This window comes from Neophocaena asiaeorientalis, unplaced genomic scaffold (assembly GCF_003031525.2).
Source record: "Neophocaena asiaeorientalis asiaeorientalis breed wild unplaced genomic scaffold, Neophocaena_asiaeorientalis_V1.1 scaffold648, whole genome shotgun sequence".
NCBI lineage: Eukaryota > Metazoa > Chordata > Mammalia > Artiodactyla > Phocoenidae > Neophocaena > Neophocaena asiaeorientalis.
The window spans coordinates 4134894-4161440 of record NW_020172781.1 but is presented as its reverse complement, the minus strand read 5'-3'; the positions used below and the strand labels follow the sequence as shown (position 1 = coordinate 4161440).

Below are 26547 nucleotides of genomic sequence, written 5' to 3'. Positions count from 1 at the left end.
TACGGGGGAGAAAAAGGGGAGAGGGGCTGAGCAAGAGCCAGAATCCCCAGGGTCGTTGGAAAACTTTCGGCCAGTGGCCCTGAGTGCTTGTGGGAACACCGCAAGCACCTGTCGACATGTTAATACAGCAAACACAAGGACGACTCTTGTAGCCCAATTTGGCAAAGCAGAGACTGGGGATCTGCAGGTTCAGAAGAGGGAAGGCAGGAGTCAGGCTGGACAGAGAGTGAAAAGCAGAAGCGCCAGTGGTGTTACTTACGTGCGCGGGGAAAGGCTGGAGTCTCGTCCTGCTCTCTTCGGGGTGGTTCACTTCTCCCATTGGGAGATAGGGTTTCTGACCTGATCCCGTCTCGTACATGGACATGGGCCTACTGCCCCGGGCAGATGGACGTCTCTTTAAAGAAGAGTGGTTGGAAGTGTCTGTGTACTCAGAATCAGTTTGCACCTGATATATATTGGTTGTGGCCTGTTTCCTGAGGTTCGAATTTTCACTCTGGAGTGTTTGAAGCTGAAAGACATGTTTGGCAGTGGGACTGTGTTTTTCTATAGCAAGCAGAAAAAGCAAACACCAAGTAAACGCATACAACTACCAGCTTTAACAATAAGAACAGTTAATAGCTCGCTGGGTTGAAAGTCAAAGGCAACTACAAACCAAAACTCTTTCTTCTAGAATAAGTGAAACGCAATCAACTCACTTTGTCACTTAAGCAAATTAAATAGCTAATTTCTGAATGGAAAAAGTTGCAGTTTGGACTTTTTAAAAGCGAACTGTCTAACCACGTAAAAATTGGTCACGGTGGGCCTGGGAAACGTTTGCAGGCAAGCTGCACTCTGGATTATTCTAAGGCTGTTTCAAGCAAGAGCTTGAGATCATTAAGACATCACTTAGGTAACTTGCTTTTCAAATGAGACCTGAGCAATTTGCAAATGCCAAAAATGTCAGCAGACACCATGGAAGCAGCACAAAGATAACCAGAGTTGCTTTGCAAAGCAAGAAAGACAGTGAAATTCAGCTTATGAAAAATCAGATGAGCTACTGCTTCCCAAAAAGCCAACAAGAAAAAATAAGATCAACAAGTTTTTATTACATAATACTCTTTAAAATTCCAAACAATTTAGCACTTTTTTAAAAAGAGAGGGAACCAGATCTTGGTTAAGTTTGCTATATTAACATATCACGAAGAAAACTGGAGACCTATTGAACTATCAACATCTTCGTCTGAACGCTCCACGTAGCGCGCGCTGCCCTCTGGTGATCGGTCATCTTTCAGCCAGGGCCGGAATACCTGGCCTCTCTCTCCTTTGGCTCTGCCGCCCAAAAATGCGACCGTGGTGGTGTCAGCTTTAAACATCTAATCTGCCTGGCACCACCCCGTTTTAGTTAGAGGCTGTCACTTGGAGACCCTGAACGCTCCTTCCATTCCTTACATGCAGGCTGCTTCATGGCGCTGGATGAATTAGAGTTAAGGGATCAGCAAGGAACCGAGTTACTCTTTAGCATCTGGCATTTTAAACACAATTAACTGAGTCCAGGCTGCACAACGTCCTTCCCCTCTGGTGCTCCTCCATCTTCCAGGACATTTTATAAGCTGGGTGTGGTGTGAGTTCAGCTGTCTACTCTTTGACAGAGATTGTAAAATGTGACCAAATTCCCCACCAGGGCCAAGGCTTAAGTCCACAAGCAACTGTGTTTGCACCAGGAGATCATTACTTTTTCAATAGCAAGCCCATTCAGTGTTAGGAGTTACTTTCAATTTCTATTTTAGAAAGCACCGATCTGTGAAAAATACACCAATAGTGGCTGCTCCTCTTCATTAATTAGCATCTTTTCCAAGCAACTGTTAAATGTGAAAGATCAGACACAAATCATGCTACTTCGTCAACTATATATATATTAAAAAACTTTACCTAACTTTGAAATAAAATCAATGCATCTTCGCTAAATAAACAAATTCCACATACTTTATATTAGTAGTGCCAAACTTTTGTGAAAGTCTGATTTACTGTCTTTGCAACAGAAATACTCTCATTCTCAGTTTTCTCAAAGCGTGATCCCTAAGAAAGGATAGATTGCTTCTACACCAGAAAGGCTTTCATGGCATAACTTGTATCTGCAACTCCCTTTCCAAAGAAAGAACAGCTGCAAAGTGACAAACAGCTACTGAAAATTCCTACATTCTAGGAAACAGACAGGCATAAAGTGCCTGTCAAAACTACTTATTAGGGAACCCATGTTCTACAATGAAATGGTCAAGGTCCAACCAGTGAGGAGCATAACCGACACATGGTCCTCAGTGTAGGACTGGGGGATCTGGTCACATGCTTGTGTGTCTATGTGAAAACCTCTTAAGAGTATTTTAGACAAGGTCTTGAAATCTTAAACTTTATCTTCACACTTTTCACTCTAAAACATCCAGCCTGGGTTTTGCTTTAATGTGCTTTGATGACCACTAGTTCCTGGTCTCAATTTTTTTAAATTTTAGTACTCTGTACTTAGCGAGATATCCTCAGATAAATCTGAATGGTGCTTATCTTAATAAGAACCAGACTACACTTTTTTTGGCTGGAAGGAGTATAACAGGACATGAAAAGTTATAGATAATAGGTTCATAAATCAAAAGCATTTCTAAGAATTGAGGAGATAATCTATGAACAATGGCAAATAATTCCACTCTGCATTTCTTAAAGAAGCTTGAGACATTTGCTTTCAGAGATTCGAGGTTATCTCTGGTGATTTCTACAAATACTAAAAGGAGAATAATAAGAATAAAAATGGTGATGCTTAGCAGACTGATTTGCAGTGGCAAAGTCAGCATGTTTCAGAAAAAGTCACCTCAAAAAAATGCATTAGTTCAATTAATGAGACAAACTGTGATTCATTAAACAAAAATATTCCAGAAAAGACAGAAAAAGTGCAAGCCCTGTATGCTATGGCAAAAAGGCACTTTGTCTGTCTTGTTCATGGCTGCACACCAGCCGGCGACAGGGCCAGGGTAGCACAGGACAAGTGTTTGATTAAAATCTGATCGATCTTCAGGCATTCTTGTCCCCTTCTATTACAGGTATTGAGGCCATCTATCTCAAAACGTCTCCAAAATCGACCTAGAACTCAAAAGAATCCTGGACCAAGCCGCAGACAAGGGTGCACTGCAGTGTTCTTCCCTGACAAGCAGAGGGGCACGGACCTCTTCTTAGATCTTCAGCCTTCCTTTAGTAAGCACCACTGAAAAGGGCCCAGCCACAAATGAGGTGCACCATGTCCTCTGTTCTTGATAATGATTCTGAAGCATCACTCTTCAAATGATAGTAGGAAGACACAGATATATACTTTGTTTTGTTTCTGTTTAAGGAAGTGTACAGAATCTCATTTTGTAGAGCACTGAATGATGGGAGCAGTACCTACAAAGTCTCGGGCAGAATTTAGAATCTTTCCACTTCTTTTTCTTAGCATTCTTATAAAGAGTTATATACGTAATCCTCTCTGAAGCATATTCCTTGCTACTATTAGCCATACTTTTTTTACAGATAGAGATTAATATATTTATATATTTCTAACTCTCTCAAAAGGCGGCAAACAAGGAAATGCCGAGCAAATGGGATTGTTTCTTACCAGCGTACAGTTCTCGCTGGTGCAAACACAAAGTTTTCTTACATTTACTGAGTACCTATTCTGTGGCTCTGAGGACATCATAAATTAGTGGTAATTACTGGTGAAAAAAAAGCAGGGCTGTGGGACTGGGCTGCCAGGGCAGGGGTGGGTAATATCTTAGACTACAGTGAACAGGGACAGTACCCCTTGTGTGGCATGGGGTTTGGAATGCGGATAAACACATACACCTGTCCTGGGCTTTCGTCTGCCCTGTCTTCATGGCGTGCTTATTCTTTAGAACAAGCAATAAATAGGAAGAATGACATCCATGGAGTGGTGTCTAGCTTCCCAGGAAGCACAGGATAGTGCAAGGGTTTCTACAACTGACACAAACACTTAATAGGCTGTAATGTTTTCCTACCTGGGAAACTTACACTGGATTTATTTCTAATCAAAGCTACTTCACTTAAAATATCCAAAATACATACTGCTTCCAAAAAGACAGCTTGGCCCAAAGATTTTTAGATCTGTGCTTCTTCCCTCTGACCACAAGCATCATGCCTGGGATTCTTCCTTATACTATGGGGTTAAAGAGCAACCGTCCTGGCATTTATTGACATGTTACCTTTTTCTGCATAATTCTCAGCTCGTCACTCAAGTTGTTATTCACCTTCATTAGCTGTTGTATCTTGGCCTCAGAAGCCACTAGAGCGTTTTTGACCTCCATAAATTCCTGCACAGTGACTGGTCCATCTGATAAATCTGAATCTAGGCTCTAAAAATAAATTGGGGAAAATGTTCACAATCTGAGACAATGATAACATTCAAGACCAACTGCTAAAGAATTTCAAATTCTGACCATGCCAGCTGGACCGCAAAGTTAATCAAACCAAATCAAAGCTTCTAAGCGTAATGCAAAAATAAAACATAAAGGTAGGGCTACGAAAGTATTTGAAAAATTTTAAAGTCAATTATTTTCTAATAGATCAGAGAGTGGGGCTACAAATCCTTTCTGACAATGACTATGCACATCTGTCTTGTCTGCCTTTCTCTTGCTCATTCATTTTTTTTATTCATTATTTCATTAATTCACTCATTCCAACTTTTCTGATGCTTTTTTACTAAGCATCAGGCAGTGTTCTAGGGGCTTGGGATACATAAGAAAAGAAAATAGATAAAGATTCCTGCTTCCATGGTGTTTACATCCCAACAGAGTGAGAAAGGGAAAAAATAAAAAACTATATAGTACGGTGAAAGGTGATAAGTGAGATGGAAAATAAATAGAATGGATCAGAGTGAGGGGCTGGGGAGCTGAAGCTGGGGTGAAGGCGGGTGCATTTTAACCTGACACGTGGGTAGGTGGGACATGAGCAACAGCCTGCAGGAGGGGAGGTCATTAGTCAGATGGCTGTCTGGAGGAAGGGTGTTACAGCCAGTGGCAGGGCTCAGCTGGAGGGAATGGGTGTGCAAGGCGGAGAGGAGGCGGAGGCCGGCCAGTCTAGGGACCCCGTCGTGTAGGGTCCTGTCATGACCCGGCTTTCACTCGAGTGAACCCAGCGCTTCTGTGGAGACCGGGCAGAGATGTTTCAGATGGAACAGGTGACTCCTGCTACCCCCTCCACATTCCCTGCATCTGCCAGTGGCACCACTGGTTCTCACAGCTGTGTAAGCTGGAAAACTCTGGACAGAACTCCAGTAAGTCTACCTTCCCACTTCAAATATCCAACTTATTGCCAAGCCCTGCCTTTTTTATCTTCCTCCTGTTCATCCATTCTCAAATGTTTGCTGGGCTCCTCTGTGGGCCAGGTCTTGGACACTCAGCAGTGGGTAGACCAGCCAGGCCCCTGCTGCCCTGTCCTCGGGCTCACACTTTGCTACAGTAACTGTTCTTCCATCCAGACCCTCCCAGCCAAGGCCCTGAGGTAAACGTGTGTAACCTCTTGTTTGGACCTCGTCAGCACCTCCTACTTGGGTTCCCTTCCTCCACTCCCTGGTCCACTGGAACAGTCCTCCCAAAACAGAGGACCCAACATGGCTGACATCACCCTCCTGCCCTGCCTAAAAGCTTCCTGGGCTCTGCACTGTTGGCCAAGGTCCAGGCTCTTTGGTCTGGCGTCATGCCCCTGCATATGGTGTGACCCCTGCCCTCTGCTGCAGCTCTGACTCCCACTCCTTTCAGGCTGACTCCACACGTGACCAGATTCCCCCGCCCCCCCACTCCGCTGTCTCACTTCCTCTCTGTCTAGCCCACCCTCCCCAGCCTCTCCACACGCCCACATCCCAGGCATTCTTTTTTTTTTTCCCAGGCATTCTTCAAGGCACACGTTAAAGCCTCCCCTGATACTCCTCCTCAGTGACAAGTTGTGTCTCTGTTGACCGCCCCACCCCTCTCTTGTGTCTGTGTTTATGACCCTGTACTGCAGTTCTCTCTCCTCCTGGGCGGGCGGTGACGGCCTCATAGAGGAAAGGGACTAGGCCTCACTCAGGAGAATATTATCCAGGGAAGTGTGGATAACTACCCAACGAAAGTAAACATTCGTTTAAAGAATAAAACCCACCAGTCCTTCCTCACAGGTTTTATAAAGTCAAAACTGCAGAAGGGCTGTGAGTCAACAATTGACTCAGGGACAACAGACCCCCTATTTTAAAACTATTTACCTCATTGACCTTTGCTTGGCCCAAGCTAGTAGAAAACCTGACTCTACTTCCAGAGCACTTTTCACAAGCCTAGCCCTCAAGTGATTTACAAAGCAGGCAAATTTCCAGAGGGAAAGATCTGAAAAGAAAACACAGTCTCTTTCTGTGTGCGGTGTGCCACCTCACCTTCTGCCTGTGTGCCTTGCTCGCAGTGGCGTCCAGATCCGTGTCTTCATCTGATGCCACACTGTCATAGTCCGGCTGGTCATTGTCCTGACTCTCACCACTGTGCTGGTTACTGATTGTTCTCAGTATGAGCTCCACATTGTCTATCAATAGAAGCAAAAAACTTTACTTCAGGCTTGCAAAAAACTTTTTTCCTAAAAAACTAGCCATTTAAAAGACTGGAAGAAAATGACAGAAATAGCAGGGTTATATTCACACCAAAAAGGGATAACAGCAAGTTATCAACTGAACAGAAAGTCTACTAAAAACTGCAGAGACAGATTTAAGCATTCCTCTGAGCGACCTGCCAAATGTGGGCAAATTAATTAGATGGTTTAGGAAAAAGCTGCTCAGATAAGGGGACAGGTTCCCAAATTTGTAATCATTCAAGGAAACAGGGTGTAGCTCGAAATCATGAAAATAAAGCTGTAACTAATGTAAGATTAACTGCAATTCGGTTATAATTGTACCTTGTTTACAAGGTAATGTCAAGTCAAAACAGAAAGGAAATTGTTAAAGTGGAGCCTAGAAACCAGGTGATCAAAGAGTAGGCACATCGGCCTTTCGTTAGCTGAATGCCAGTGAGAGAGAAAGAGGAGAATGATCCATTGGACACACGTGGGCACACCAGGAAGGTATGGTCTATAGGGAAGCAGGGATGACTCCATTGGCTCCAAGACATTTTGAATGAAAGATTTCACAAATTATCCAAGTCTCTCCACTTTCTTTCAGGCAACTCAAGCAAACCTCTAATTTCCAATATTGTTTCTGGATATTTCAATGGATAATATCTTGGTGATAAATTATGTTTACTTAAAAGGAATTTTAATTTTTAAAATTAATATTTAAAATATACATGCCGGGGCTTCCCTGGTGGTGCAGTGGTTAAGAATCCGCCTGCCAATGCAGGGGACACGGGTTTGAGCCCTGCTCCAGGAAGATCCCACAAGCCTCGGAGCAACTAAGCCTGTGCACCACAACTACTGAGCCTGTGCTCTAGATCCCGCAAGCCACAACTACTGAAGCCCATGTGCCACAACTACTGAGCCCATGCGCCTAGAGCCCGTGCTCCACAACAAGAGAAGCCACTGCAATAAGAAGCCCGCACACCACAACGAAGAGCAGCCCCTGCTCGCTGCAACCAGAGAAAGACTGTGCGCAGCAACGAAGACCCAACGCAGCCAAAAATAATTAAATAAAATAAATTAAAAATATATATATATACGTGCCATCAGATTATAGAAGTGATAAAGATTCAATATAGAAAAATTGAAACTGATAGAGTAATCATTCATAGCTATTGATACATGTGGTTCTATTTCCTTCCAGTCTTTTTCCTAAGCATATACACATACATACAGTCAATTTCATTATTTGTAGCAGTTACGGTCTATAAAGTTGCTATGAAGAACAAATTAGCAAATACTAAACCATTGTTCTGACTGGAAACACAGGGTTAGGTTCCTGCAAACCTCTGATCACATTTTTGTCAACTGATAAATATATAACCTCATTTTACATGTGATTCTGTTTAAAGACATCTTTAATATATGTTGTTGATCTATTAACATTGAACTCATGGCCAACAGCACTATAACTCACGCCTGAACGAAGCTAGTCTAACACATGTATTTTCTCCACAAGGCACAACACGACCTTCTTGCATTTAGGAATCCTACACAGCTCTTCAGCACTCTACTTGGGGACCACTTCAAATAGTGAAATCATCAACAAAAACGGTAAAAGTGTGAAAACTGTGGCACTAAATAAATCTCAAAAAGGACACCTGTTTACAGTATAAGAGTTGCAATAAGGCAGAGCATGGCCTTGTTCAATCTCAGCTGGGAACGCGCATTTTGGGTGACTCAAATTTCTCAGCATGTTGCATACAGCCACAAATTACCATCAACGTGCTGTCAGTATGATTTTGAGGCAACAAATTTTAATGAATAGGTGAACTGGCAAATACGAGATCCGTGAGTAATGGGGATTAGTGGTATATTTATATTTACATGTGATATATTCACTTGTACATATGTATATAAATGTTTTCCTTACAAAATTTGGATTATACTAAAGCTTTTTAAAAAATTAATTTATTACTTTATATTATGTCATTACATAGTCTCTGAAAAAAAGTGTGCACTATTCAAATATGTAACTAACAATTGCTCTATTATTGCTTATTTGTTTCTAATGTTTCCAGTGCTATATATAACATACATGTAACATCTCTATTTCCTCTCAATTAACACCTAGAAATGGAAACACCAAATCAAAGAATTTGTACATTTTGAGACTTTAAAGGACCCTTATCACTGCACCTTCACCAAAATTTAATAAAGTTTCTTACAACTTGTTTATGTCTGGTTGAATAAGTAAAATCAAGAAGAACAAATCGCTGTCAGTTAACGATTACTATCTCTGGGGAGTGTGATGCTGACTGAAAACTGAATCTTTACAGTATATATTTTTCCTGTTTACATGTTTTTCAATTTAAAAATGTATTATTTCTACAATTAGAAAAAAACAAAAAAGATACAGCATCAGGGCTGGGGAGGAAGTACGTTCCCAAGCATGGAGACAGGACCCTGAGCTACTGAACAAGACTCAAAGGGCACCTCGGAAATAGGTGCTTGGTGCTCTCTTCACAATTTTAAACCCCAATAACTCTTGCTGTAGACATCTAAAGTTTATAGCGACAAATTCTAATTATGGAGAACTCAGTCTTGTAGGTAAACAACAGCAGGTTAGCTGGAATTTCAGTCAAGAGGGTTTAGTTTCTTATGTCCTTTAACAAGATCTAAGTCAGACTTTTGAGTTAATTTCACAATGAAATTTTTTAGGGAAGACAGGTGACCCAAGAGGTAAAAAATCATATATAAGATAAATCTGAATCACAGTTAATAGCGCTGAAATATTTATAATTCACCAGGACTCAAAGAGAGAAACTTGTCGTCACAACATAGCACCAATAAAACTTACAGGGCTTTAACTAAGCTGTGGTGTCAATGACTGCTTTAATTATTTTTATAACTTTAACACTCGTGCGAAGTTTTAAGGCCAAAGAAGCAAACATTTAGAGGTCTGAAACAGTTACCTTTTGAACTAGAGAGAGGACTACCTTGCTGTCTCCTCTTGGCATCACTGAGAATGTCGATAACCAGAGTGGCAAACTCATGGGCGTTAAACCGAGCTAGTTTCTGTCTGCCCTGAGGGTGAGAAAATAATTGGAAAGAGTCCCAGATGTAAAAATATACACATATTCACATAAAACTAGTCAGACTACTGTTAGACTTTGGCAAAGACCTTCCAGCATGCTCAAAGTATCATCAATCACAGCCATAACTGAATCAAATTTAACATTTTCCTTGTGAACAGTTTAAAACCATTTACATAATAGAACAATATAACATTTAAGTTCTCACAATGCGTATCGATTTTTGTGAACCAAAACAAAATGGCTCTCTTAATGCTTTCTTTCTAATATCAATTCAGTTTTGAAGTAGGCCTACTAATCAAAAATTAATTTGAAGGGACAAATTTTAAAATTTCAACATAAAGTTATAGTCTAGATGCCGGGACTCATTATATCATTATATATAACCAGTAATCAATAAAAATGAAAAGAGCTTCATAATTTATTCAGTTTCACTGCTCTTGGTGGATGGTTAGGCTTTTTTCAGTGCTCTGTTATTACATACAGTGCTTCGATGAAAATGTGCATAAAGCTTTGTATTTTTAGTTTATTAGAACATATTCCCAGATGAGGAATTCCTATGTGGAAGGATGCAGTTAATCTTGAGGCCTCTGAAACCAGTTAACAGATTGCTTTTCTGAGGTCTGCAGCAATTTAAACTCTTATCTGTAGCATGAGAAAGCCCATCTTGCCACATCCTTACCAGTCTGGAGTATCCTTTAGTATGTATTGATACTTTATTAAGTTGATTGATAAAACTTGCATTAATGCCTTCAGGTTGCTTTCTTTGATTACTAATGAGATTAAACATTTCTTCACATTTGAAAGCCATTTATTATTTCTTACTTTCTTTCTTTCTTTTTTTGCCCTTGTACTTGTGGAATCTTAGTTCCCCAACCAGGGATTGAACCTGTGCCATCAGCAGTGAAAGTGCGGAGTCCTAACCACTGGACCGTGAGGGAATTCCAGCCATTTGTATTTCTTTTGTGAATTGTTTTATATTCTTTCCCAGTCATCTATTAACTTCTATTGCTTTTCTTATCAACTTGTGAGGGTGTGTGTGTAAAGGATATTAACATTTTAATCAATCAAAAAATCTTACATACCTGTCCTGGGAAAATAAAATGCCATGATATCAGCCATTCCCCAAATATCACTACTAGTGAGTTTTTGGACTTGGCCACTTGCCTGGTTCCGTGTCGATGAATACTCGGGATTGACTGGAAGGAAGGGGACGACGGTTGTCTCGGTCACCAGGGTGCTGTGATTTTGCGTGGCAAGCCAGACTAGCCAGAGGAAAGAGCCAGAGATAGAATCTCATCACCACGGGCACCACTGCTCCTCTAAGAGCCGCGGCTCTCGCATTACTAGGTAGACTAGGGACAGCACACTCCGAAGCCAGCATACACGAGAGTCATTGTTGACACACGTGTTATCAGGACAGTAAAAATTGGGCAAAACACTGAGGCTGGCAGCTTGTTGCTGCCTACTGATAACAGAAGCTTAGTAGATAAAGCCACATGTTAAGTCACCTGCATCAGTCTCTCGCCTGTCAACTTCATCGTACACATCCATGGCAAGTTCTTCAAACAAATGATTACTTAGCTGAAAGTAAAAAAATATCAGGAACACAAGGGACAAGGATTAACACTAGGAAGATGAGTGGGGACTGCGACTTATTCACCCTTCTACCTCCAACGTCTTATCCAAAGCCAGTGCTTACTTAGTAAATGCCCACCATTATTAAACAGACAGTAACATTTCCAAAATAGTACAGATCCTCTAGAAATACCTGCCACCCACAGCAGCCTCCCTCCTGATATGCAGATAGGGCTGTGCCATAAGGGAAGCAAGAGGCATCTAAAGTGCCTATCTCAAAGGCAGGGTCCAGTTCTCCGCTCTTCGTGTGACATCACCTTTTTAAAGTCTCTTCTGCTCTTTTGAGAATGTTTGCCAGTACCCGCTCTGCCCCCAGTATAGGGGATCTGAAACCCTTGGTAGGATAAAGAAGTCAAAACACACCATTTCGAGAGGATAAAAAGTGCCACTGAAGGAAAATACCACCCAGACCTCGGTTAAGTCTCTCTGCTGTCTTCCTCAGTAGAGGTCCCCCAAACCCCTACAAAACTACCTAAGCGTCCCTACCAAGGACAGCCCGTCTAATCAGTACATTGTGCAGTGTCCCAACAAAACAATCCCCACAGACTGGGGTGACCTCCTGGCAGCAACTGGGTCTTCCTCAACCCAGAGGAGGCTAAGCCCCTACCAGGCTGGCTCTAGCTCTTTCTGCACTTTTTGCCTCATGAAACCCTGCCGCTCGGTGGCTGTTACTTCTGAGTTGACTGCTCCCCCACTCTGTGAGGGAAGATGCTGAATTTGTTCCATCCTCTACTGTTCCCTACATCCCCACACAGTACCCAGCACCAAGATGGGACCCAGTAAATATCCATTCATACACTGACCAGAAGGTACTTCATGCAGAATTTAAAGCTGGCTGCACACACCTCACTGAACTCGTTAAAATGGGTACAATACATTGTTAGGTGACAAAAGCAGGATATAAAATTCTATAATTATGCTTCAGTTAAAAAAAAAAAAAGGTAGGCATCGGAAACAAGAATGAGAAAAAATATACCAAAATATTGAGCGTGAACCCATTAAGAATATAGTAAATGAGGATGATTCCCCTTCTCTATTTTCCAAATTTTATCTAGTGTGGTTACATTACATTTATATTTAAAAATAAACTCTGAGAGCCTTTTGCTGGATAAGGTGATGAAGGATTGGGAAACTGAACTTGTACCATAAACACCCAATCTGTTTCCTCTAAGGGGCTACAAGCTAATGTTATTATTACTAATAACTACAGCAGCAACACTGTTGCGGGCTTACATCCCAGGAGCCTTGCTAATACCATCATCATTGTAAATACAACACCTCTCTGAAGACAGGAACTACTATTATACCACTTTACAGAGAAGGATATCAAGGCACAGAAGTTAGCTTACCTAAAGTCACAAAGCCAAGAAGTGATGGACCTGGGATGCAAGTTTCTCTTAAAATGTTAATATTTACTTTACTAATTCAAGGAATACATTAGTGGTCTTATATTTCTCCCAGCTTTTCACTAGGGAGGGAGGAAGGAAAGAGGGAGGGAGGGAGGGAGGGAGAGAGGGAGATATTGTGGGATAAACACTGAATTGGCACTGATAGGAGGCGGAGACCACAGCGTGGGGGCAGCTCACACTCACTGGGCAGCTCTGACTTGCTGCCTCTGCTGGATCACCATCTCCCTTTCTAGGAGAGGACACCGAGGTACACAGAGGTGAAGGAGCTCGTCAGAGCCGAGATCCACACCTGACCAGTCTGACCCACAGCCCAAGTTCTTGAGAACTATGCTCAACTTTGTCCCAGATGTTTATCTAGTGCCTGCCACACGCTAGAGATATTACAGACATAACCCCAGCTTTCAGCCTAGCAAATGTAGAATAGGATAGTCAAGGGGAGCTTGGATTTTATCCATGTTTGAATTATTTAAAATAAAAATTGGCTTACATACTGTTAAGTAATTAAAAGGAAATCACAGAATATTCACTGCTGACTCCAAAGCTTATCATCCTAATCATCTTACTATATGACCTCCTTAATTTAAGAAAGGCAATAAAAACACATACACACAAAACTGCAGATAGAGAACACAGAGACACCAAATTGCATAAAATACATTTATTTCATATTACAGTTAAATGCTAGTAATGAGAAATTCATTTAATATAATATTTAGTACTTAATATTATATGAAATTCTAGTAAAGAGTCTTCTATGAAAAGGGGAATGAAGAGTAAGACATAAATTAGGGGAGTTGCAAGTTCAGAGTTAGGCTTTGGGAAAACTCCTACCTACACTGTGAAGGGGGTCAGATTTCAGCTACTTGAATGATGAAAGGGAGGGTAGCTGGGAAAGCACAGCAGGCAAAAGAGGATTCCTGAAAGAGGACTTGAAGGTGGCCTCCGAGGGTGCTAACCCTTAAAGAAATATTTAAACGCACGCACCCACCCACACCCACACCCACACCCACACCCATACCCACACCGTGGGAACCAGTTGGGAAGCAGGGCAAGAACTGAAGGGTGAGAGTGGGATGACGCCCATAAAGGCTACGAAAAGAAGTTAAGAATCTTGGTTCTGATCTTGAGAGCAATGAGAACAGCTGAGGCGGGTAATCTGGTGGTTAGAACGGCTGGGGAAGCACTGGGCGAGGCTTCATTAGTGGGGACTAAACAGAGAGAAACTGTTCTCAGAGGAGTAGATTTCTCAGGGTCCTGACTAAGGCTGAAATGGGCAGGCTGAAGAGAAACACAGAGACTAAAGTGAGCTTGTGACCTGCAGAACTGGGCAAACTTTGAGCACATAGTTGAGGGAGAACCAGCAGTTAGAAGCCTACATTTACAAAACTCTGATGAATGGCGTGGGACACGCACGACAGTTATCGGTGGCTGGATCCCAAATAGCAGCTAGTCAATCTACAGTACTCACCATTCCAGTTTCAGCTCTTATCATTCTCTAGCATCCTATGAGGCTACAGGAAGTAATCCCAAGAAGTGTGTCCCATTTATTCATGTACATTGAGAGAAACTAGGGAACTCTTACGGGGAGAAACAACTTCCTAATGTCAAAGGCACAGTCTTCACTTTTAAAATGACAGAGAAAAATGCCATTATTTGAAGCCAAGCCAATAAACTGGATATACTAAACTTACTAGTACTTTCATTCTTCTTTGCTACATACTCGATGGTCTGCTTCTGATTTAACATCTGAGAGCATGAAACAAAGTCATTTGATGTACTAGGTAATGGGCTAAGAACAGGTATTAGCAGGACACATGGTTTTCCATACAGGAGTTCACTAGGAAAGAGAGATACTCACAGACTGAAGTTTCTTCTTAGCAGCTTTTGCCAATTCAGACAAATCCAGGCTGCTAAGAAAGTGTACAAAACTAATAAGCAAATAAATAAAACCATTTTCATGAGCTCTGTAGAAGATTAAGATAGCCAAGGGATTAAGATATTAATTACAGTTCATGGACAAGGTCAGAGGCCAAAATTCTACAGCCCAATCGTCAGTGAGGAAACTGAACAGAACTTAGTGAAAGTATCTCCTAGAAATACCATAATCATGCAAAGTGGTAAACCGAAAAATAATCACCTACTAGCCAAAAGGCAAAATTATTGCCAGGTTAGTCCCCAGGCCCTTTATGTGAGAAGTCATAATTTTTAAAGTGTTAAAAAAAGCATGCAGAGGAAAATACAAAAAGGGCAGAATGTTAAAAAACAGAATGGTAAGATTACATATGGAATAGCAATTAACCATTTCATAAACTCTTGCCAGTACTTATGCAAAGTTTATTGGCTAAATCAGGGTTTAAAGTTCATTTCTGCAGCCGTGAACTCATCTGACCTTATAGACCAGGGGCAACAGATTATAACCCACATTTTGTTCGGCCTATGAGCTAAGCATAGTTTTTACATTTTTAAGTGGTTGGAAAAAAAACCCCAACAAATGATACTTCATAATATGTGAAAATTATATGAAATTCAAATTTTAGTAACCAGAAATAAAATTTTATTGGAACAGACATGCCCTTCATTTACATAGTGTCCATGGATGCTTTCATTTACAACTGGTAAAGTTGAGTAGTTGTGGCAGAGGCTGTATGGCCCAAAAAGCCTAAAATACTTACTATCTAGCCCTTAAGAACAACAAAATTTGCTGATCCCTGTCATAGACAAAGGCTACACTCTTATAACATAGAAATATTCTGTGATATATCCAGAGACACAATATACTGTCACAACTAGCTAAAACTGTGACAGTATCTCTAACTCCAATTGGATTAGCAAATTTCTTACTTGTGCTTTTTCAAACTTAAGTTTTATATGGTGGTTTACTTACAGCCATCTTATTTCCAAATTGCATAGCCATAAAAGAGAAAAATGTATGGGCTTTGTTAAACACAAAATATAATACACTTAAACACTATACAACCAAGGAAATACTAGTGACAGATAATATTGATTGGTATTTCAATGGCCTTACCTGTCTGCCATTTGAGGTATTATAAAGTGCTGTCCATTTTTGTGATCTGAAACAGAAACCAAGTCAAAGTTTTGTTCATATAAATATTGATAAGATCTGTAAAGGAATACCATCATTATTTTCTCAATTTATGTTTTGCAATTAGTATCTTCCCATAATTATGATCTATGTGGGAGAAACAGAAGTTGCCAGATTGACTACAACTTCTCAAAATCTGGCCAGTAGCAAGGATCATTTCCTTATTTTCTTCTGGTACAAAGGTCCCAACGTCATTAAGTGGAAAGCCAATGCTCACCCTAATCCTTACGCTGTCTGTCCCCAGTATAACTAATGATCTTCAGCCATGGAAAGGACATTTAGGGAGCTGAAGTAGCTTGGAGCAGGCTTCCATCTGCTCTCCCATGTGGGATGGTGGGGCTTCCTTGAGCTTTAGTGGCTTACCTTCAAATTAATCAATTAGCATAAAACAGTCAGGGCTGGCCCAGGTGGTCTGGGCAGGTCCAGGCACGTGCTCTGTCTCCTATAATGCTGACTGAGTCCTAATCAAGCTTGTGGAGGACACTGATCATGTGTCAATGAGTAAAGCCACTATGAGCATTCACATACAGGTTTTTGTGTAAACATAAGTCTTTACTTCTCTTGCATAAATACGTAGGACTTCTGGGTTATAGGTAAATGCATGTTTAACTTGGTAAGAAACTGCTAGACTTTTTTCCAGGGTAGCTCTATCACTTTTCTAACTGCAACGTATGAGAGTTACCATTGTTCCACACCTTCCCCAGCACTAGTGTTGTTTTGAGTTTTGTTTTATTTTGGTCATTCTAATAGGTACTTAGTGGTATCACACTGGGTTTTTTGTTTTTGTTTTTTTTTTGGCGGTATGTGGGCCTCTCACTGTTGTGGCCTCTCCCATTGCGGAACACAGGCTCTGGATGCGCAGGCTCAGCGGCCATGGCTCACGGGCCCAGCCGCTCCGCAGCATGTGGGATCTTCCCGGACCGGGGCACGAACCCGTGTCCCCTGCATCGGCAGGCGGACTCTCAACCACTACGCCACCAGGAAAGCCCTTAACTATAGTTTTTGCAGAAAAAAAGCTTAAAATTTTGACAAAGGCCAGCTTATCAATATTTTCTTCTACGGATTGTGCTTTTGGTGTTACATTTAAGTACTTTATATAATCCAAGACCACTAAGATTTTCTGTTTTCTTCTAGAAGTATTAAAGTTTTAGGTTTTACATTTACATCTATGATCCATTTTCAGTTAGTTTTTTAAAAAATATTTTATTTGTTTGTTTATTTATTGGCTGCATCGAGTCTTAGTTGCGGCACGCAGGATCTTTGTTAAGACATGCGGGATCTTTTGTTGCAGCATGTGGGCTTCTCTCTAGTTGTGGTGTGCGGGTTTTCTCTTCTCCAGTTGTGGCGCACAGGTTCCAGGGCACATGGGCTCTGTAGTTGTGGTGTGCGGGTTCCAGAGCGTGTGGGCTCTGTAGTTTGTGGCACACGAGCTCTCTAGTTGAGGCATGCGCGCTCAGTAGTTGTGGCATGCGGGCTTAGCTGCCCTGGCATGTAGGAACCTAGTTCCCTGACCAGGGATCGAACCCATGTCCCCTGCATTGGAAGGCGGATTCTTTACCACTGGACTATCAGGAAAGTCCCCTCAGTTTTTATACAAGATGTGAGGTTTAGGTTGAAGCTCATTTTTCTGCACATGGATATTCAGTTGTTCCAACACCATATACTGTACTGTCCTTTCTTAATTGAACTGCCTTTGCAACTTTTGTCAAAAGTCAATTGAATGGGGCTTCCCTGGTGGCGCAGTGGTTGAGAGTCTGCCTGCCGATGCAGGGGACACGGGTTCGTGCCCCGGTTCGGGAAGATCCCACATGCCGCGGAGTGGCTGGGCCCATGAGCCATGGCCGCTAAGGCTGTGCGTCCGGAGCCTGTGCTGCACAACGGGAGAGGCCACAGCAGTGAGAGGCCCGTGTACCGCAAAAAAAAAAGAAAGAAAAAAAAAAAGTCAATTGAATGTATTTGTGTGCGTCTATTTCTGGATTCTCTATACAGTTTCATTGATCTGTATGTCCACCTCTTCACCATAACCACTGTCTTGAGTACAGCAGAGCTTTACAGCAAGTCTTAAAATTGGGTGGTGTGATCCTCCTATGTTACTACTGTTCTTTTGCAAAACTGTCTTGGCTATTCTAGTTCCTTTGTTTTTCCATGTAAAATTTAGAACCAGGATGCCCATGTCAATAAGCAAATCCTTTAATTGCATTAAATTTACAAATTAATTTGTGGAGAATCGTCATGTTAACTATATTGAGTATTTCAATCCATAAACATAGTAGAAACCCTTTTTCAGGCTTTCCTTGATTTCCTTCATCAGCATTTTGTAATTTTTGGCATATAGATTCCACATATATTTTGTTAGATTTATACCTAAGTATTTACTTTGAAGCTATTATAAACGTTATTATTTTTCTAGTTTCAGGTTCTAATTGCCCACTGTTAGTCTACAGAAATATGATTCATTTTGGGTTGTTCATCTTGCATCCTGCAACCTTGCTAAACTCATTCATTAGTTCTAGAAACTTTATTATAGATTCCTTGGGATTTTCTACATGGAAATCATTTCATTATGAATACAGGCAGTTGTATTTCTTCCTTTTTAATCAGTGTGACTTTTATTTGGTTTTCTTGCCTTATGGCACTGATTAGGATTTCCAGTGCAATGTTGAATAGAAGTGGTGACAGTGGACATCCTAGCCTTGTTTCTGATTTTCAGGCAAAAGCATTCAATCTCTCATCATTAAGGATGATGTTAACTGTGGCTTTTCAATAGATAGTCTTTATCGGATTAAGGAAGTCCCTTCTATTCCTAGTTTGCTAAGGTTTTTCTTTTTTCTTTAATCACAAAGGGATGCTGAATTTTATTAAATGCTTTTTCTGCATCAACAGGTAAGATTGTACAGCTTTCTTTTTTTAGTCTGTTAATGTGATGAATCACATTAACTGATTTTCAAATATTTTCAAATATCAGTCATATATCTGGAAACCCCACTTGGTATATTACATTTTCCTTTTTACATATTGTTGGATTCAATCTGCTTATAATTTGTTGAGAATTTTGGTGTCCCTGTTAGTGAGGGATATTTTTTGGTGCCATCTTTGCTGGGTTTGGTATTGGGGTAATGCTGGCCTCATAAAACGACTTGAGAACCATTTCCCCCTACCTTTTTTTTTTTTACTGTTTTTTTTTTTTTAAACATCTTTACTGGAGTATAATTGCTTTACAATGGTGCGCTAGTTTCTGCTTTATAACAAAGTGAATCAGTTATACATATACATATATCCCCGTATCTCCTCCCTCTTGCGTCTCCTCCCACCCTCCCTATCTCACCCCTCTAGGTGGACACAAAGCACCGAGCTGATCTCCCTGTGCTATGTGGCTGCTTCCCGTTAGCTATCTATTTTACATTTGGTAGTGTATATATGTCCATGCCTCTCTCTCACTTCGTCCCAGCTTACCCTTCCCCCTGCCCATGTCCTCAAGTCCCCCCTACCTTTCTATTTTCTAAAAAATATCACATAAAACGGATGTTATTTCTTCTTCGAATGTTTGGTAGGATAGTCTCATTTTATGGGCAAAAATTGAAATGTGAATTCCGAATACTTAAAATACTTAATAATATAATAATATAATATAAAATATAGTATAATAATATAAAATAAAGTATAATAATATAAAATACTTAAAAATATCTGTAAAGAATTATAACTGCAAAGCTAGCAAGCCATGTGAGTCATAAGCCACACTGACTGTATTGCTGTATGGCAATACCACTTCAGCTGGTTCATAGTATTTACTAGTGCCATCATCTGGGCTAGGGTTTTCTTTAATGGAATGTTTTTAAGTACAAATTCAAGTTCTTTAAAATGTAGGATTATATATTTACATTATCTCTTTCTTCTTGGATAGGTGTTGGTAGTTTGTGGCTTTCAAAGAATTGGTTCATTTTATCTAAGTTGTCCAATTTATATGTACAGTTATTTATATTTTGCATTACCCTTTAATGTCTGTGGGGTTTTTTTGTTTGTTTTTTTTTTTTTTTTTGTGGTACACGGGCCTCTTACTGCTGTGGCCTCTCCCGTTGCGGAGCACAGGCTCCAGACACGCAGGCTCAGCAGCCATGGCTGATGGGCCCAGCCACTCTGCGGCATGTGGGATCTTCCCGGACCGGGCCATGAACCCGTGTCTCCTGCATCGGCAGGCGGACCCTCAACCACTGCGCCACCAGGGAAGCCCTGTGGGTTTTTTAGTGACATCCTCCTACGTGTATTCTTTCCTTTTTTCTTTGTCAGTATGTCTAGACATTTACCAATTTCATTAATCTCTACAAAGAATCAGCTTTTGGTTTAATTGATTTCTCTCTACTGTTCTCCTTTCTCAATTTCATTGATTTCTACTTTTTATTATTTCTTAACTTCTGCTTGCTTTGGGTTTATTGTGCTCATCTTTTTCTAGTTTCTTGAGGGTTGGGAAGCTTAAATTAGGATTTGAGACCTTTCTTCTTTTCTAACATAATAATTTAATGCTATAAAATTTCCTGTAAGCCTTGCTTTAGCTCCATCCCACAAATTTTGATTTGCTGTCTTTTCATTTTTGTTCATCCGAAAATATTTTCTAATTTCCCTGAAGACTTCCTCTTAGACCCATGGATTATTTAGAAGTATGCTGTTTAATTTCCAAGCATTTGGGTATTTTCCACTTATATTTTGATTATTTATTTCTAGCTTAATTCCATTATGGTCAGAGAATATACTTTCTAGGATTTTAATTATTTTAGACTTGCTAAGGTTTGTTTTATGACCCAGAATATGGTCTATCTTGGAATGTTTGACTGTGTACTCGAAAGGAACATATGTTCTGATGTTGTTAGGGAGAGGATGCTATAAATGTCAACCAGATGCAGTTGGTTGATGGTTTCAGTTCAATATCCTTGCTGATTTTCTACCTCTAGTTCTATCTATTAACTAAACGAAGACTGTTGAGTCTCCAACAATAATTGTGGATTTGACCTTTTCTCCTTTCAGTTCTATCAAAGTTTGCTTCCTATATTTTGCAGCTCTATTGCTGGGTGTGTACCCATTTAGAATTGTTATGTTTTTTTAGTGAGTTGACCCTTTTATCACGTTGTGTCCCTCTCTATCCCTGCTAATTTCCTTTGCTCTGAAGTCTACTTTGCTTGATATTAATATATGGGCCTCTCACTGTCGTGGCCTCTCCCGTTGCGGAGCACAGGCTCCGGACGCACAGGCTCAGCGGCCATGGCTCACGGGCCCAGCCGCTCTCCGGCATGTGGGATCTTCCCGGACCGGGGCAAGAACTCGTGTCCCCTGCATCAGCAGGCGGACTCTCAACCACTGCGCCACCAGGGAAGCCCCCCTCCAGCTTTCTTTTACTTAGTGTTGGCATGGTATATCTTTTTACCCCTTTTTGCTTTTTAACTTACCTATACCATTATATTTAAAGGGGGTTTCTTGGACACAGCATACAGTTAGGGCTTGTTTTCTTTTTTTTAATCCATTCTGACAATCTCTGCTTTTAATTGGTGTTTAGATCATTAACATTTAATGTAATTATCGTCACATTTGGATTTAAGTCTATGATTTATTATTTAGTTTCTATTTGAACCTCAGTTTTTTGTTCCTCTCTCTCCCCTTTCCTCTCTTTTTTTGAATATTTTGAATCAAAACATCTTTTGATTATTTGGGTAATTTTTAACATTCCATTTTAATTTATCTCTAGAGTTTCTGACCATATATCACTGTATAGTCTTTTTTCAGTGCTAGGGATTAAACTATACATAACTTTTTACAATCTACTTAGAAATAGTATTTTACCATTTTAAGAAGAATGCAAAAATTTACCTCCATATTTCTTTTACCCTCTCCCTTTTATGTTATAATTGTCAAATGCATTACACTGACATGCTGAAAACCCCACTATACAATACTATAACTTTTGCTTTAAACTGTCATACACATTTTAGAAAACTTAAGAAGAAAACACAGCCTATTGTACTTATCCAGATACTTATTATTTCTGTTCTTCTTTCATTTCTAAAGCTCCAAGATTCCCTCTGGTATCAATTCCCTTCAACCCAAAGAACTTTCTTTAGTATTTCTGTTAGAGCAACTAATTCTCTTATTTTCTTTCATCTTAAATCCCGCTCGCCGCAACTACAGAAAAGCCCATGTGCAGCAACAAAGACCCAATACAGCCAAAAATAAAAATAAATAAAATAAATTTATAAAATAAGAAAGTCTTTATTTTTTCTTCATTCCTGAAGGTTATTTTCACTGGAAATAGAGTTGTAGGTTGACAGTTCTTTTCTTTCAGCACTTAAAAAATATTGTTCTGCTGGGGCTTCCCTAGTGGTCCAGTGCTTAAGACTCCCACTTCCACTGCAGGGGGTGCACATTTGATCCCTGGTCGGGGAAGTTCCGCATGCCCCGTGGTGTGGCAAAAAAAAAAAAAAATTGTTCTACTTCCTTTCCATCTCCATGGTTTCTGATGAGAAATCCACAATCATACAAATAATTGTTCCTTTGCATGGTATGTCATTTTTTTCCTCGGCTGCTTTCAAGACATTTTCTTTCTTCGATTTTTAGCAGTTCGATTTTGATGTGTCTGAGTGATGATTTCTTTTGAGTTTATTCATTTGGAGTTCTCGGAGACTCTTGAATTGTAAGCTTACTTCTTTTGCCAAATTTAGAGTTTTTAGCCATATTTCTTCAAGTATTTTTTTCTGCATCACATTTTTTTTTTTTTTTCGCGGTACACGGGCCTCTCCCGTTGTGGAGCACAGGCTCCGGACGCGCAGACTCAGCGGCCATGGCTCACGGGTGCAGCCGCTCTGCGGCACGTGGGATCTTCCCGGACCGGGGCACGAACCCGTGTCCCCTGCATCGGCAGGTGGACTCTGAACCACTGCGCTACCAGGGAAGCCCCTGCATCACATTCTTTATGATCTCCTTCTGGGAGTGTGATGATACAAATGTTTTGATTTTGTCCCATAGGTCCCTAAGGCTCTGCTTGGTTTCTTTTCCTCCTACTCTTTTTTTCTCTCTGTTGCTCAAACTGGATTATTTCTAGTGATCTATTTTCAATGCACTCTTTTCTTTGCCATCTCCATCTGCTATTAAGCCCAACCAGTGAGTTTTAAAATTTTAGTTATTGGATTTTTTAATTCTAACATTTCTCTTCTGTTCTTTTCTATATCTTCTATTTCTCTGTGGAGACTGTCTATATTAGATTTGTTTCAAGAACGTTCACACTTACTTCTTAGAGCATGATGTTACTATCTGTTTTAAAATCTTTATCTGATAATTCCAACATCTGAGTCATCTAGGGTTGGCATCTGTTAACTACCTTTTTCCGTGCAAGTCTTTGGGATTTTCCTGGTTCTTCACATGTGGAGTAATTATGGGTGGTATCCCTGACATTTTGCATATTACGTCGTGGAGACTCTGAATCTTCCTTAAACTCTATGGAGAATGTTAATATTTTGTTCTAGCAGGTACCTGACCAGGTGAGGTTCTGTCTCCGGGGCCAAGTGGTGAGAGAATAAAGAGAAAAACAAAAGCAATCAGGATTCCCTCAGGCTCTTGGTCAGAGATTTAGGCACCTGTGCTGCCACTGCTGTTGCCACTTCTGAAGCCATAGGATTGCCTAGGGACTAGGGTGGGGAAAAAAGGAAGAGAAAAAAAACCCAGGGGAATTCCCCTATTCTTTGTCCTGTAGGAATCCCACTTCCTGCTCCTCAGACCACACAGAGAAGGCTTCTTTGCACCTGCTATGCAGTTCCAGGTTTTAGGCTGTCCTGGATGCCATATCAGAAGCAAAATAAAGGGGACACTCACCACCAGCTTGATGGTACTTTGAGTTCCCTAATCTACCTGCTGCAGTCCTCAGATAGCTACTCCATGTATTTGGTCCATAGTTTATAACTGTGTTCAGCAGGAGAGACAGGGTGGGGGGTGTGCTTATTCCATCTCACTGGGAACTGGAACCACACCAAGGGCTCTTAACTCTGTTGTACAACCAGGGTGGAGAACCACTGTATACACGTATGTGGATATTCTATATCAAGGGTTGGCAAACTTTTTCTGCAAAGGGCCTGATTGTAAATATTCTGGGCTTTGTGGCCGTATGGTCTCTGTTGCAACTACTCAACCTACTTAACTCTGCTGCTGTAGTGTGAAAGCAGCCGTAGATAATATGTAAATGAATGGGCATGGTTATCTTGCAATAAAACTTTATTTGAAAAAAAACAGGTGATAGGCTTATCTGGCCCATGGACCACAGTTTGCTGACCCCAGTTCTACCTCATGAGCAAAGCTGGTTAATGGTAAAGTTCACTCTTACTTTTTCCCATTCCTTAGATAGCAGAATTCTGCAAATAACTACAAAAGTTAATCCTTTGCTCTTCCATTCCTACTCCCATTAATCACAAGAACCGTTGTGCACGTTCAGTTTGGGTTCAATTATGCTCTTTGATTCCTGAAACAGTCACTACTGTAGAGCTAAAATTTTAAAAACTAAAATTCAAGATTTGACCGATGTTACATATTTCACATATAACAAAAAATGCTGTAGCTTTCATTGCAAATAGAAATCCTTATTTGCAATTTTCTCAAGGATACATTAAAGCAGAGATCATAAATGATAGTGTCCCAATTTGTTTTTCCAGAGACTGACTGGCTGGAGGTGTGGAGAGGCTGCTGTCCTTTCAACTCACCTGGTTTCCTGCCACACAGATAGAAGGCTAGTCTGTCAGTCAGCTCATACTGTATTTCTACGAGGCGTTCTGCCAGCTCATGGTGCCCTCCTTGCCTACCAAGAGAAAACAAAGTACCATTTATATTGCTCGCTGGCCACTGGAGCTAGAATAGAAAAGTACAGAGACGTCCCCTGAGATACCTGAGTCATTTATCAAACGTGACTTTTTAGAATAATCAACCTTTTTGTGTGAGGTAAACTGTCAAGTCTACTTCGATTCCCACCTTTATAAAAACTGTTTTCACAATCTCAACTATCGCCTTTCCTTTATTAATTTATAAGACAGAGTACTTAATAAGGAATTCAAGGACTTATGAGAGGGACAAAGAATAACTTCATCTAATGAGGTAGAAAATAAAATTAATAAATGGTCAAGGGTAGAGGTTCTCAAAAATTAACTAGCATGCTTAAAAAAATATACAGATGTCCAGGACCCACCCTTGGAAATTCTGAATCAATAAAAACAGGAGCAGTGTGGACATTAATATTTTGAAAAAGGTCCTTCCCCTAGATGCTTCTCATGCAGCCAGCCTGACTTCTGGATTAGAGTTCAGTAACCACTTCAAGGTCTTTGATTCAGGGAGAGACAGACCAACCTAATGCATAGCTCACACCTCCTTGTCTTTAATTTCCATCACAGAAAATATTAATTTTGCCTTTGAAACAAATATTTAAGCTGCTTGAAATCCTTTAAGTAACAAGGCATATAAATAAATCATTACCCTGAGAGACTATTATGTGCAAGGTACAAGAGGAAATTCCAAGATAAGTGATAATTATCATTTACTGAGGGCTCTGTTCCCCTTAAAATATGAAGTCAGTTTCTGCCAGTTTCTCTTCCCACATACGACGTACTACAAAAATATTCTCCAAGCTACCCACACATCTTTGATTTCTGTGATGCACGTCTTTTTTTCTCATTTTTTAACATCTGTGAAATCAGGAAGTATCCTACAGTTGATAGTACATCATCATTTAATTGGTTGAGTCTTTTCCTTTTTAATGGTATATGAAATAATGATGACCCATATAAACAGTAGAGCGTTAGACCTGATGAAATACTGTATTCCTCAGTACCTTAGCTCTTATTCCCAGACACACTCTGCTCTATCCAATCAGGTCTCCTGCTGTGCCGAACATCCCTGTCCATCCCTTCTTCCTGAACTTGACCCACGCCCTTCTTCTCACCTGGAACACCTTAGCTCATCTTCACACACCCAAATCCAATCTACTCTTCAAAGACCAACTAAAGACATTTCTTAATGATCTGGGCCACAGTGAAGAAATCCTATATATCTATCAATTTTGGTAATGAGTTCTACATTATCTTGCCTCATTTAACTCTTACATGCATTTATGAACCTCCTCCTCCCTGAGAGAGTAAATTCTAAGAGGGCAGAGTCCATTTCACTTGCCATTTTCAAGTTGTCACTTGTCATTTTATCCTCTGCAGAGTATAATTCTTTGCAGTTAATTTGGAAAAAGTTAATTTGGAAAAAGAAGGAAAGATGATCCACCTTCTATCATTTAAATGATATTCAAGCCTAATCTATGGATGTATTTATTTATTTTCCAGCACTTCACAGCCAAAATTTTGAAACAAAAAGTTAAAGAATTTTATAGCAAGCACCCAGATGTCCACTACCTAAATCCTGCAATTAACATTTTACTATACTTGTTTAACCACATATCTATCCATATAGATTTGTTTCTAAGTTCAAGCAATGAATAAAACTATTAAAAAACTGAGGAGTGGGTTCTGCAATTCTTCATACTTGATCTGTACAACTATGGCTCAAATACCACTGCGTTTAAAGGATAAAAAGAAATGAAAGACTGGAAGCTAAGCACAATGGTTAATGGTTCTACCCTCCCTGACTTTAGCTGGCTCTAAGATCATATGCGTTTGAAATACCTTCATCTGCAAAATAATAGCATGCAAACCTCTGAAGG

General features: G+C 40.4%; 1 protein-coding gene across 14 annotated transcripts in view; it reads right to left on the bottom strand.

Moving 5' to 3' along the window:
* Positions 1 to 26547, bottom strand: part of GIT2 (GIT ArfGAP 2) — a 48733-nt gene that overhangs the window by 13491 nt on the left and 8695 nt on the right. For 4 of the 14 annotated variants that reach the window (XM_024741408.1, XM_024741412.1, XM_024741418.1 and 1 more), the window contains 9 exons: positions 24554 to 24648; positions 15747 to 15792; positions 14577 to 14628; positions 11183 to 11255; positions 10839 to 10936; positions 9552 to 9663; positions 6413 to 6555; positions 4215 to 4364; positions 260 to 508 (listed from right to left, as the gene is read on the bottom strand). In XM_024741408.1, coding sequence (XP_024597176.1) covers positions 260 to 508; positions 4215 to 4364; positions 6413 to 6555; positions 9552 to 9663; positions 10839 to 10936; positions 11183 to 11255; positions 14577 to 14628; positions 15747 to 15792; positions 24554 to 24648 — 1018 coding nt within the window. Of the gene's footprint in view, positions 1 to 259; positions 509 to 1068; positions 1839 to 4214; positions 4365 to 6412; positions 6556 to 9551; positions 9664 to 10838; positions 10937 to 11182; positions 11256 to 14576; positions 14629 to 15746; positions 15793 to 24553; positions 24649 to 26547 lie in introns of those variants that run through there. The other 10 variants (XM_024741413.1, XM_024741415.1, XM_024741410.1 and 7 more) reach the window with 9 other exon arrangements.